The sequence below is a fragment of the Protopterus annectens genome, chromosome 3.part1 (genome assembly GCF_019279795.1).
Source record: "Protopterus annectens isolate FY-2018-M chromosome 3.part1, PAN1.0, whole genome shotgun sequence".
NCBI lineage: Eukaryota > Metazoa > Chordata > Ceratodontiformes > Protopteridae > Protopterus > Protopterus annectens.
The window spans coordinates 219,025,385-219,038,864 of record NC_056732.1 but is presented as its reverse complement, the minus strand read 5'-3'; the positions used below and the strand labels follow the sequence as shown (position 1 = coordinate 219,038,864).

Genomic DNA, 13,480 nt, shown 5'->3' with positions numbered 1-13,480 from the left:
CCAATTACTTACAACATATTTACAGATGAAGAACATAGTACATCAGTAGACAACTGGCTGACAGGTTCAGTGCAAACTATATCTATACCAGAGGATTGTAGCCCCCCAAACATCTCCAACACCCAGGTGAGAACTGCTCTCTCCAAAGCAAAAAACACAGCATCCGTGGGACTGGATGGTGTCCCCGGCTGTGTGCTCCACGAACTCAATGAGGAATTAAACCCGCAGTTAGGACAGCTGTTTAATCTTAGCCTCACCTCAGGGCTTGACAAGCCTTATCTGCAAAGTCATGGAGAGGATCATAATGGAACTCATAAATAAAGACATAGGGAACTTGCAGACTTTGGATCCAACCCAGTTTGGCTTTGTCAAAGGCAGATCGGCCATTGATGAGGAAAGGCAGTCCATACAGCCTACCTTGACCTGGTAAACCCATACATCACAAGATGGGTTGCAAACTGGCTAAGTGACAGAACCCACAGGGTCAGAGTTGCTGGAGCCATTTCAGACTCAAAGCCTGTCACAAGTGGTGTCCCACAGGGATCAGTCCTGGGTCCACTCTTGTTGCATCTACTTTTCTGAAGTACAAGCAAACACAGGAGGTTATGGCTGACAAAGTTTGCAGATGACTGCAAACTAGGCGCCAGTCGAAAACACATCTGACACAGATATCCCTCACAGAAGCGGATAACTGGTGCCAGAGCCATGGCCTAAAGTTAAATGCCAAGAAATGCATAGTCATAAAAACAAGGTTACCTAGCTACCATATAGGTGGCAATCCACTGAGCACAGAAGAAGTCATCAGGGATCTGGGGACCCAGGTTGACAGTTTGACACTCATGTTGCTAAAGTAGTTAGGAAAACCTTCTGCATTGCCCACCTGATCATGAAGGGATTCACATCTAGATCAAGAGGTCATCGTCCCCCTGTACTCATCACTCATTAATGTATCTGACCCGACACCTGCAGCAGCTGGAAAGGCCCCAAAGTTCCTCACCAAAAGGATAAAGGGTCTCAAAAATATGTCTTATGCTGCCCGACTGAAAGAACTCCAGCTCTATTCAGTCTCGACATATAAGGCCATGTCAAACCCTGATTTGATGAATATGCTTCACCTCAAAAATCTAGATCCTTATTAATAGAGCGTGCTGGAGGGACAGATTCATCACCCAGAGACTCCTATGCTGTGGAACAAAAATCTTGACCAATGGATGGGGTTACTTCAGTGTCACTGCTTGACAGAGGCACAGCAAAATAATAGGCATAGTTTTATTCAAAACCTATGAACTAGAATCTTTATCTGTGAAGTACATAACCGACATTAACAAATGTTACAAGAAGAAGTTCCTGCTGTATAATAAATACTGGCTTATGAGCATCTGAGCTTGCTATAATCAAAGTAGTTAGTGGAGTGGAAAGAAGGGTAGTGGTTGGATTGGGGGGGGTGATATTAGAGTGGGAGTTGCAAGGGCATAGCCAGCATGTGTTTAGGTGCGCTTTTAGTAAAGTTTTGAAGTGGGTGCATGATGGTACGGAGGTAATTGTGGGTGGGAGGGAGTTCCATAATTTGGCTGTGGTGCAAGAGAATAGTGCTTCACCAGCAGAGTTATTGGCTTTAGTGATCTGCAAGCGATTTTTGCTGCTGGATCTTAGTGGTCTGGTGGTGCGATAGGGTTGGAGTAGATTCTGGAGGGATGGGACATTTAGTGGATGATTTACTAGTTTGTGGGTGAATGAGAGTTGATACCATTGAAGGAGGTGAAGGGAGTTCAAGCCAGCCCAGTTCAGCAAGTGAGAGACAGTGGTGACTACGGTAGGATGCCCCTTTGGCGAATTTGGCGATTTTGTTGTAGCAGGTCTCTAGCTTGTTTAGATCGCATTGCCTTAGGTTGGTATATATTGGACAGGCATAAAGTAGGGTGGAGATAAGGTGGGAATTTGCTACTGAAATCTTTGCTGCTTTGGTGAGAAGTTGCTTATTTCTGTATAGTGCTCCTAGTTTTTTGTGGACTTTTTTTATGGTCAAGGATATGTGAATGTCAAATTTTAGTTTGTCTATTTCCACTCCTAGCAATTTAGTGTGTTCAGTTGAGTATATAGTGGTGTTGTCTTTTGCTGTGATGTTAAAGTGAGAGTTGTTTTGAGTATATTTGGTGGGTTGGAAGATGAGTAGTTTAGTTTTGTTTGGGTTGAGTATTAATTGGGCATCGGATAATCAAGTTTCAACAGAGGAAAAGGCTTCCTGTGTGATTTTTTGCAGTTTGGGTAGGGACTGGGCTGAGCAGATGATGGTTGACTCATCTGCCTATTGTATGAGTGTGCCATGTTTGGTGGCAGAGGCTAGATTATTGGTGAAAACAGAGAAGAGTAGGGGTCCAAGGATGGATCCTTGGGGAACCCCTATGGAGACAGGTAGTTGGGGAGATATGTCATTCTGCCATACAACGGATTGTTGCCGGTCAGACAGGTAACTCTGAAACCAGTTGGTGACTAATTGTGTGAGAAGGATAGGTTATTGAGGACAGAGATAAGTTGTTTGTATGGGACAATGTCAAATACTTTAGATAGGTCTAGGAAAGTAGCAGAGGAGAGATGGCCATTGTTTTTATGCTGAAGGATAGTGTTAGTAAAGGAGAGTAAGGCAGTGGTGGTGCTATGGTTTGGTCGGAAACCATGCTGAGTATTGGAAAGGAGGTTGTTAGTAAGGAGGTAGTCTGAGACCTGAGAGTGTATGCATCTCTCTAGTATTTTGGAGAGTGGAGAGAGAATAGCTATGGGGTGGTAATTGGTTAGTTCTGTGGAGGTCCGCCTTTGTGGAGGGGAATTATATGTGATACTTTCCACAGTGTGGGAACGTAACTTTCTGACAGATCGGTTAATCAAGATGGATACTGGGTAGGCCAGAGCATCAGCTGCGATTTGTAGGTATTCTCTTGGGAGGTTGTCTGCTGCTAATCTGGTGGGCTTAAGTTTAGTTAAGAGTTTTTTTATGTTGGAGGTAGGTACAGGCGAAAAAGAGAAGGCAGTGGGGAGATTACTAGTTGAAGGTGTGGGTTGGAGGGGAGGGGGTTGTGTTGTTTAGCTAGTGATAGTATGGTTTGTGTGAAGTGTGTGTTGAATGAGGTAGCAATATTTTCTGAGGAGTGAGGGATGTTAGGAGGAGGGGTACTGACTTTACCTGGGTGGAGGATGGAGTTTATGGAGGACCAGAATTGTTTGGGGCTGTGTTGAGAGGAGTCTAGGGCAGACTGGTAGTATTGGAATTTGTCCTGTTTTATTAGCTTTTTGACTCTATTGCGTAGTTCTAGGAATTTCTGTCCAGTTGAGGGGGTTTTGGTTTTGCGCCAGTGCTCCCAGGCTTTATCCCTGTTTTTTATTTCTGACTTAGTGGTTTTCTGTAGCCATGGGGAGGATTGTGCTTTGATTCTGTAAAGTCGTATGGGGGCATGGTAATTAAGCATGCTCAGGAAGGTAGTATTAAAAAATTCAACTGTGTCATCAAGACTGAGGTACTTTGGAGGATGCCAGTTGCATTCTTTGAGGGATGAGATGAATGTGAGTGGGTTAAAGTTTAGTTTTTTACGTATTTGACGGTAGATGACAGGTTTAGCTTGGTATAGGTATTTTTTGAGTTGGAATGTTGGGGAGTGATCACTGAGGCTGTCTGATAAGCAGCCTGTTATATTTGACTGGGGGGTTTTACTGACTAGTATCCAGTCTAGGGTAGTATGCTTGCTGGAGTTTTTATTTATCCTGGTTGGCGACTGGATTAGTTGGGTGAAGCCATGACGGTTTACATGATGGGTTGGATGGTTGCCAGAACAGGATTGCCAGTCAATATTGAAATCACCTAAAATTATAGTTTCTTGGGGGAGATGGTGGGTAGACCAGCTGAGGAGGTTTTCTAGTGGAGGGATGTTTTGGCCAGGTGGGAAGTAGCATCCAATTATGTTGATGGTTTTGTTTTGGTTTATTTTGAGGTTGGTATATATTATTTCTTCATTGCCTATTTGTGGAGCTGATGATTTTAAGATCTGGATGTTTAGATGCTGTTTAAATATTATAGCTACACCGCCTCCTTTCTTGTTTAGCCGGTCTACTCTTAGTATGCCATAACCTGTAGGGAGTATTTGCTCACTGGTAATGTGAGGTCTTAGCCAGGTTTCTGTCAGGATGACTATATCTGGGGAGTACAAGTCTATGGTGGCATGGAGTTCATGGACTTTGTTGGATATACTTCTTATAGTTAGGCTTAGTAGAAGGAAGTAATGTGGCTTTCTATTGGCTGTAATATGGGAGAAGTTGTGGTTTCTAGTCTGATTATGAGGATTGGGGTTGGAGATGGTAGTGCCAGGGTTGGGGTGGATATCTGTACTTAGGGCTAGTTTGGATATGCATGAGGTTATTAGTTTTCTCAGTTTTTGAATGCGTTTGATTATAAGGGAAACTTTATGATTGTGCTCTTTGGGTAATAGGTATGGTGGGAGGGTTACTGTGTTAAGTTGTAGGGATGCTTTATGTTTAAGTAATATAGTTGGTAGAACATGTGGGGGTGCATAGGGATGTTTCTTGAGTTGGTGGGAGGGGAGCTGAGTGAGGGTGAGACATTAGTGGTGGTGTGGGTAGTGGTTGAGTGGGGGAATGATGGAGCTTTGGTAGGATGTAAGATATGCAAGGAGAGTGCATGCCGTGAGCATAGGTAAGGTATGCTTGTACATGTTAGTTGAGGAGGTGTGATAGTAGTGGGAAGATGGAGGAGGTAGTGCTGGGTAAGTGCTGTGGTTGACTACTGGAAAGATGGTAGGGGTTTGTGAGTGTAATAAAGGTGGGACCACTGGGGGCGGGAGGGAATAGGGGGCAGGGTGGGGACCGTAGTGGGTAGAGACCGTTAGTTGCTCTTATGAGGGGGCTGGAAACAATCTGGTAACAGAGTTAACTGATAAATGAACATATGATAGTGACAAGGGTGGTTGTAGTTGTAAAAATGGTACCTGCCACAGGTAATATTTATTAAATTTGGGATTGTCTTAAGGTAATAAACAGGGAAGGGGTAGTGGAGAACAAGGGTGTGAGCAGGCAGTTCTTTGTACTGCTGCTAATGAGCCAAAGCAAAGACAAGTTTGTGTTTAAGAAACAATCACAATTGACCAAGGACTGCTCTGAAACTCTAAGTCATTTCTTAACCATTACTCAGGTGGAAAAACAGGATAACCTTGTATCAGTAGGCTACTGTGGTCTCGGTGTAAATTAACAAACACAATATTGATCAGTTATGGATACTATTTGTTAATAGAAGGGAATAAGAGAAAGTGGAAGATGAATGAGTGTGTGTGGGGGTGGGCGGCTGCTTACAAGCCAAAGCAGAGTGCTCTCCAGGGGAAAATGAATATTGGCTCAAACAGGTAGACACATACTCAGTTAACTTTAGCTGTTTGCAGACAGTTCAGACCCGGACTGCACTTTTCTTATAAGAATGATAAAGGTGGTACCGCAGTTGAATACTTAAGAGTGGTGTTACGTTGGAGAGACACTGAGCTCCTTCATGGGGCCTGTAGCAGAGTGGATTGTAGTTGTGATTGCTAACAAGCAGTTATAAATGTAGCAGAATAAATGCAATTGAACACTTCAAGAACAAGCAGTAAAAGCAAGATAAAGTAATAAAGTAGGAAGAGACATAAAAACAGTAAAACAGCTAAATAAAGTTTTTGTAGTTAAGTAGGAAGGGAGGACACTGAAGATAATTCAAGGTTAAGAAACTAAAGGGGGTGGGCCTTCTCAAATGATTTCACTGTATACAGTAGAATGAGCTGATGCAATTGGACTTAGAGAAGTGTCCAATATCAAATTTGTAGTAGACGTGGGCAACTCACAAGCCACCAGCTTTTAAGAGCACAGCCGCAATTGGGTGGCTGGGTGGGAGAAAAAATGGATACTGAATCAGAACAAACGTACAGACAAGTAAAGAAACCTTGGACGTAAAACCTGAGATATGTTCACAAAACACAGCAGAATACTGTTAAAACCTAGAACCTAACAGCAGCACATGATTGGTAAATATCAGTGAAACAGAGCAAAAAAGTATATACTTAAATCAGCTTTGTGTTTATATTCGTGTTAAGAGTTCCCAATGGCTTAGATGCAGTAATTCTTGTACCTAGCCACAGGTAATGTTCTTTTGCAGATATGCTTAATCTATCACAGATGTAGTTAATTTACCCATTTTCATGTCATCTGCATATAGACTATAGACCACGTCAGATGAAAAAAGATAGCCCTGAAAGATGCAGCCTAAACGGGTATGGGCCTATGACAGATCCCTGTGGGACATAGTAACCTAGATTTTCACCTATCCTATTGCTGTATACTTGCCATGTCCTGTTTGCAAGCTGTACAGTTGTCCATCATATCAAGGTTACATAAATATTTAGTTCTGATTGATCTTATTGATCAGAGTTTATGTATGACCCTATCAAAGTATGAAAATAAGTCTATGTAAATTATATCACAGCACACCTTTTCATTTATAGCAGTTGTTTTGTTATACCACATCATGTTACAGGTAGTTGTAGCTCTATTTTCAACTCCTAAATAGCTAAAATGTGACCTATCAAGATAACTTGAGTCACTTTTCAACTACAACCTCTAAACAAGCTGTGTTCCACTTGAGTAGAGGACTGTATCTGTTATCTTTCTTCACAAGGGTAGACCCTCAACTGACCCCTGAAAACTACAGACCCATTAGTCTGAGTAATTTAGTATGCAAAACTGTGGAATGAATTGTCATGGAAATGGTCAACAAAGACATTGGCAACCTACAGACACTGGACCCATCTTAATGTGGTTTTGTCAAAAGAAAATCCTACCTGCTTTACCTGTTAGACTTCTTTGAGAGGGTCACTAAGCCAATGGATGAGAAGAAATCTGTCTACCGCCTACCTAGGTCAGTACCCCATTTGGGTATTGTTGACAAACTGCAAACTAAGCACAAATCCTTACAAAACTCACTGGCTTGCCAGCTGATTCACAGATAGGACCCAAGAAGTCAGGATTGGTGAGACGACCTCCACCAAGAGACTGGATTACCAGCTGAGTACCTCCAGGCTCTGTGCTGGGCCTACTCCTGTTTACCATATACTTCTTGGAGGTCAAGGCTAATGTCTGGGGCCTCTGGCTCACCATGTTTGCAGACAAATTTAAATTGGGAGATACCATACATTGCCTCCATTGAACTAACATCCCACAAGAGTCAGACGCAGACAAATGTCTGGTGCCAAAGCTACAGATTAAAACTGAATGCCAAGAAATGTGTTAAAATGCCTGTTGGAGAAATGTCCATCCAGATTAATTACTCTATTGATAACTCAACTCGAAGAGTTGACCTTCTAGTTAGGGATTTGGGAACACACACAAACAGTAATCTGACCTTTGAACCACATATAGCCAAGGTAGTAAAACGAGTCATTTTGTCGCCCAACTTATAAGTAAAGGTATAGCATTTAGGTCCAAGGAAGTTGGTGTACAATTTTACACAGCCCATATCAGACCCATCATGGAGTCCAATTTCCTCTTTGGCATGTGCCTGACCAGGCATAGGCAACAGTTGGAACACTCTGAGGTTTTTCACCGAGAATCCAGGGTATTAACACATTGTGCTGTACAGATCACGTTAAAGCCCTGTCTCTATACTGTCTTCTACAGGTTACTGAGAAACAGTCTGTGCCTGGCATATAAAGCATCCTCAGATCCAGCACTGATGGACCTTTTGCATGTCCACAAAATGAATAGCACCAGAAGCAGTAGATGCTTTGCAACACAAATAGAACATGCTGATGAGACAGATGTTTCAAAGGATCCCCACACTCTGGAATAGGTTCCTCATCCATGTGACAGTCCAATCTTATTCAAAGGTAACCTTGACCATTGGATGGAAAATTGAAAATTCATCCCCAGACTTGCCCTCATGTCTCTGATAGTTAGGGAATATTTACTAGTAGTGTTTAACATCCCACACACACACACACACACACACACACACACACACACACACACACACACACACACACACACACTCTGTCTTTAGCAACCTCCTAACTAACATACCCCTCCAAATAGATGGCCATGTTACATGGGGACACATTTGGGTTGCATGGGTTGGGTTATAATGGCCCTGGGGGTCATTCCCATAGTATATACCTTTGAACCTGTATGCATGCTGATGTGTGGTTTCAGGTATTAACCTTTCCAGTTTTGACTACTGTATATCCAAAGTAACCCCTATTATTTTTCCACAACAAGAAAGTAAACTTATGGGTCTATATGCCTCTGGGTTTGTTCTATTCCCCTTTCCCTTAAAGATGGGTTTAGCAGGTGCATGTGTCCAATCTTACAGAATCTCCCCATACTTAAATGATCTAGTAAACAAGTGCAATGGTACTATAAGTTCATGCTGGAGTGTTCTTTTGTCATTATTACTAATTCCATCTTCAACTTCTGCTTTTTTGCGTCCAGCTCGCATAATTATTTTTCAGTACAATCTAGTATCATTTCAGTATCTGAAGTTACTTGAATGTTACTAACACAGTTTTCACCCCTTCATAAAGCCAAACTGGTTTGCATAAAATTTTGTAAATACGTCTATAATCTGTTGTATTTGAGAGTAATTTTTAGAATTTACACTGTTTATCAATTTGCATGATTTTACTCGTACCACATCTTAAACAATAAAATAGTTTTCTATTTATTTATTTTTTTTAAAAAATGTGTGCACGCAAGTGTGAAACTGTTAGGTTGTTGTATTGTGGAAACGAATTAACCTGTGGAGGACATCAACAATGGAGAACAAGTCATGGTATTTCCCATTAAGTAGTAGCTTCTGTATGCTGGGAAACAGGTTGAAGGTTTAGTGTGTAATTTAGTGGATTTGATAGCAAAGGGATATTTAATGGACTGTCTTGTTGATTTGCTTACTTTGATGTTGTTGAAGTATATATAGTAGTCTGCAATTTTGTTGCCACTGTCCTGAGAAGTTGTCAAGTTTAGATAATTTTCAGTAGCAGAGTTTTATTTTTTTTTTTTTTACCAAAGTACTTTGCTGAGAACGGCCCTGAAGTCAGCTGGATTATTTAAGCCCGAATCTTTTTTGAAAGTTTTTCAAGTAGTCTTGCTTCAGTTTTTAATTACTGACTGTGGCAGGGCTAGTAACCTGGGGGTGTGAATATTGTCTCTAGATGATTGTCATTGTTGATGTGACAACCCAAACTCATGAACAGAAATGGGTTTATGGATGGAGTTGTTACATGCTTCTTCATATTTGTTGAGACTTTTTATCACTTGCTTTGCTTATGAACATATACCGCACCTTGTAACACTGAGCCATGCTTTTCCTCCCATTTGAATCATTTAAGTCCGTTCATGAGAGTGTGTAGGGTAGTATGTGTCTTAGAAAATAAATGCATATAGTTTACCTAATGTGTCCCTTGTCTGTACAAAACAGAAAAGATAGAGAATTTTTAACATAGTTTTGCCAAGTTGTATAATGTGTGTTTCATTTTTTTCCACAGAGATTCCGGACAGAGTTTGCTGAGGGTAAAATTACAGGAAGGGTAAGTATCCTGATTGTGTGAAACTTAGGATTTGCAATTATTCAGCTGGAGAGCATTTTTCTTTACATTCTTAAAGGACAGCCACAGCAAAAAAACTGAAGAAAACATTTTTTATTGTCTTGAATTTTTTTTTGCAATGCTGATGGCATCACTCAGTGTTTATTTTCTAGTTTGTTATAATTTGCAATAGCAGGATTTGGTGGGGTTGCCATTTTGCATGATTTTGCTGTTACAGTTAACTGCCATCTCTTATTCTGTAAGGATTGAGAAGCATGAGATGATCACACAATCAGTTGAACTACAGTGGCATGTTGTGTTTTTCTGCTCTGTCAGTTTCAGTCTATGCCTTTCCATTGCACTGTTGCAGTGTTCCTTACAGTAGGAATTCCCTGACAAAGGTGGACTGACATCTGCCACTATACCAGAGCCTTTAGGCTGCTAAGGGTACTTTGTATGTCACGCATATGCTTTCCGCATAGGGCATAAAGATGACGACATACCAACCTCAGAGCTTCTTTGTCTCCTGTCCGTATGCCATATTTTGATTGTCGGTCTGAACACCCACATTGTTTACAGGTTCATCAAGCTGTTTCAGATAAGTGCCCCATTGGGGTTTTTTGCTCTTATCTTTTTTTCTTTTTGTGTGTTGCTTGTGGGGTTCATATCATCCAGAAAGGGTAAATCTCAGTGCTAGAGACATATTCCCCATAAAGATTTTCACGAGCAGTGCTTATTTTGTCTCGGCACTACCCACAGCCATACGTCCTATTCTGTTTGTCAGGCTTTCATTCCAAAGACTCTCCGTAGTCAGCTTTCCTCTTTGGCCTTGTACTTAGAGAACCAGTGTCCTAAGCTTTTAGCGAAAGATGCTATGGAAGGAACTTCTTGCTCCAAGGATCAGCTGTCCGTGAAGAAAAAAGGATAAGAAATCTAGGTCCAATTCTTCTGCTGTGCCACCTCTGCCAGATGTCTCTCCTGAGGCTAATGAAAACCCGGATGATTGTCAAGCTCTGCCGTTGGATTTCTCTGCCATGACTGTTTTGGATGCGGGCATGAATCCAACCTCCTCCTTCATGTCTTCGGAGGCCTTGCAGATGTCCACTTCAGATGTTCAGGGTGAACCACGGCTGATTATTTCTGAAGGGCCTAGGGGTGTTCTTCACATTTTGGTTATAGAGGAATTTCTGACCAACTATTGAATGCAATCCAGGGTTTGAGCCTTCTAAATTTTACAAGGTGGACATCTCTTTGAAAAAGAAACAAAAAAACAAAGCACGTTTCTCCGCCTCCAAAGGATCCTCCGTGTGAATGGCAAAATTTCACTCAGGGGTTGTTCAATGCCCTTATGGTTTTGAAACCTTCTCATGGAGTTTCTGTTCCTGCTTCCCACTTGGTCCTGTACTCCCCTTAAAAAAACCCAAGGAATAGGATTCCTTTGAAGAGGAGGTGGATTCAGACAAATAATCCCTTGCTTATTCATCTCTGATCCCCTCTCCTTTGGACTAGGGTTCTGAGGAAGAGGAGTCCACAAGTTCTGTCACTACTTTTAGAGGAGATTTCTTTTGAGAATACAATCTCTAGAATGATGGAGTTTGTTTTTTTAATGGGATTGCACCCAGTTTCCGTGGTCCAGAAGAGGTATTCTGAGCTTCTGTAAATTGACTCTCGTAGACCTGTTGCTGTTCCTCCTGTTTTGCCTGCATAGTTGGATGCCTTTTCTACTCCATCTAAGGCTCCAGATTTCCAGCCTCTTGCCCCCAAGAAATCTAATAGGTTTTATAGGGTGCCTGAGACTGCAAATTTCTCTACAGGTGTCCTCCTGCTGAACTCTCTGTGGTGTTCATGGCATCTGACAAGCCATCTCTTTTACTGCCTTCTACTAAGTTACTTCCTTCTGGTAAAGGCAGCAGAACTATGGAAGTACTATGTAAAAAGGTTTATATCTTGGCTTTTAGGGCTGTCATTTATCAGACCCATATATCCCAGGAATATTTTGTCTTCTTTCTCAAGCCTTTCAGGTAATTTATGATCTCCCTGACTCTGAAGGGAAGACGTTTGCTCTTTCCCTGCTAGAGACTTCTTCCCAGGTGGTTCGCCATTCTACTAAATGCAGTTATAATGCAGAAGATGCTGCTTCTAGATCTGCTGCTTTTGATCCTGTGAGGAGGTATTCCTGGCTTAAGCTTCAGGCTTTGTTTGATGATATTAAGGCTGAGTTGATGGATGCTCTTGTAGATGATGAACACTTGTTTGGTGAAGCTGCTGCTGATTAAGTCTCTTCAGGATGAGGACAAGGCCTTGCAGGGACTTAAACATGTTTTTGTTCTTCCTGTACCTAAGTTTCAAAGAAATTACTCTGATAAGTCGCCCCTTGTTCGTAGGCAGTTTTGCCCCCCCCCCCAAGGGTAAAAAAGGTGGAAAAGTGGTCTCCTCCTGCTAAAGCTACCGAGACTACTGTGACACAGAAGTCTCCTTATCCTGACAAAGCAGGTATGCTGTCTGACTGTCCTGTTTTTCTCAGCCACATTCCTCTTTCACTTTGTCTTTCCCTGTCCCTTCTTGTCTGGTTAAAGATTACTGAGGATTCCTGGGTTCTGTCCATTATCCACCTAGGGTATTTCATGGTATGGAAATGTCTTCCCCCTTTCATGGGCATTCCTCAGCCCCTTTAGGAGCAGTTGCCTGTCTTTCCAGGGAAGCTTCAGGATCTTTTGAATCAGGAGAACTATTCAGAAAATTCCAGTTTCACTAACTGGGAATGGGTTCTACTCAAGCATGTTTCTTGCTCCCAGGAAAGAGGGCACTTGGAGACTTATTTTGGTCCTCTGTCATCTAAACACTTTCTGAAGGTCCATTCTTTTTGAATGTCCCTTCAGACCTTGATGTTCTTCGTGTTTCACTGTTGCAGTCATCACCTGTGGGGTTATCCCTGCTGTGGTACCCCGCAGCCGCCCCGAATACCAGCATCAGTGCTTTTCTGCACCTGCTGCTATCGCTCGCTGACTGACATCAGGCCGTCAGTGCTATAAAGCAAGGCAGCCGACGTCATTACATCAGCCTTTCTTGCCATGGAGCCCATAGCAGAAGCAGTTCGCAAGTGTGCGGGTCGGTTGCTACTAGAGTTCGAATTACAGCTGAAAACATCTAAAGCTAAGTATCCTGTTGGGGATCCTTTTTTCTTGCACTAACTAATGTCCGAAAAAGTTAACAATTGTCTCGCCTGTGGAAAGCAAATCCCACACAGAGACTTACATTCATGCTTTGTCACTTGTTCAGGCCCAAACCATGATGTCCCCTGTTGCCGGTTCTGTGCCCTCTTTAATGTGAGAACCGTTTGTCGTAGATCTCTTGTTGTAGACAGGTATTTTCGCCTTCTATCTTCACATTCTGAAGTTGCGTCAGTCAGCCAACAATCTGTAGACATACCGAAAAAACGTAGGGATAAAGCTAGACAGACCACGCAAGGCTAAGCCTTCTGACGATGCTACCGGTAAGCAGTTCGTCAGTTCTCCGGAATTCAGTGAGGTGCTTTTGTGGCCCCTGATGCCCGATATGACAGGCCTCTACCAAGACCCTTTTGGAGTCCGGTATGCCACAGAAATCTTCATCTTCCGAGCCTTTGGTTGTTTCTGCCTCAGTTGGGTCTGGAGCTGCAACACAGGCACCAGCTTCCGAGGAGGCCTTTCGCACTTCCAGTTCTAGACAAAAAACGATGTCTTCTCATCAGACCACTGTTTCTCTCAGACCAATGGGCCAGGCCCCTCCTAGAAAATCTACCTCTAGCCACCAACTTACTCCTGCTCTACCTCTGCAAGCCCAAATGCTTAAAATGGCGGAGGATCTTATTTCTCTTATCAGGTGTAGTCAGGCCACAACTT

The 13,480-nt window shown here is 42.4% G+C and overlaps 1 protein-coding gene across 1 annotated transcript in view; it reads left to right on the top strand.

The window, feature by feature from the left end:
* DNAJC13 (DnaJ heat shock protein family (Hsp40) member C13) overlaps nucleotides 1-13,480 on the top strand; it is a gene marked incomplete in the record, with an annotated part of 3,140,357 nt that overhangs the window by 374,641 nt on the left and 2,752,236 nt on the right. The window contains 1 exon segment of the mRNA XM_044066722.1: nucleotides 9,561-9,602. Within this exon segment, the coding sequence (XP_043922657.1) occupies nucleotides 9,561-9,602 (42 nt within the window).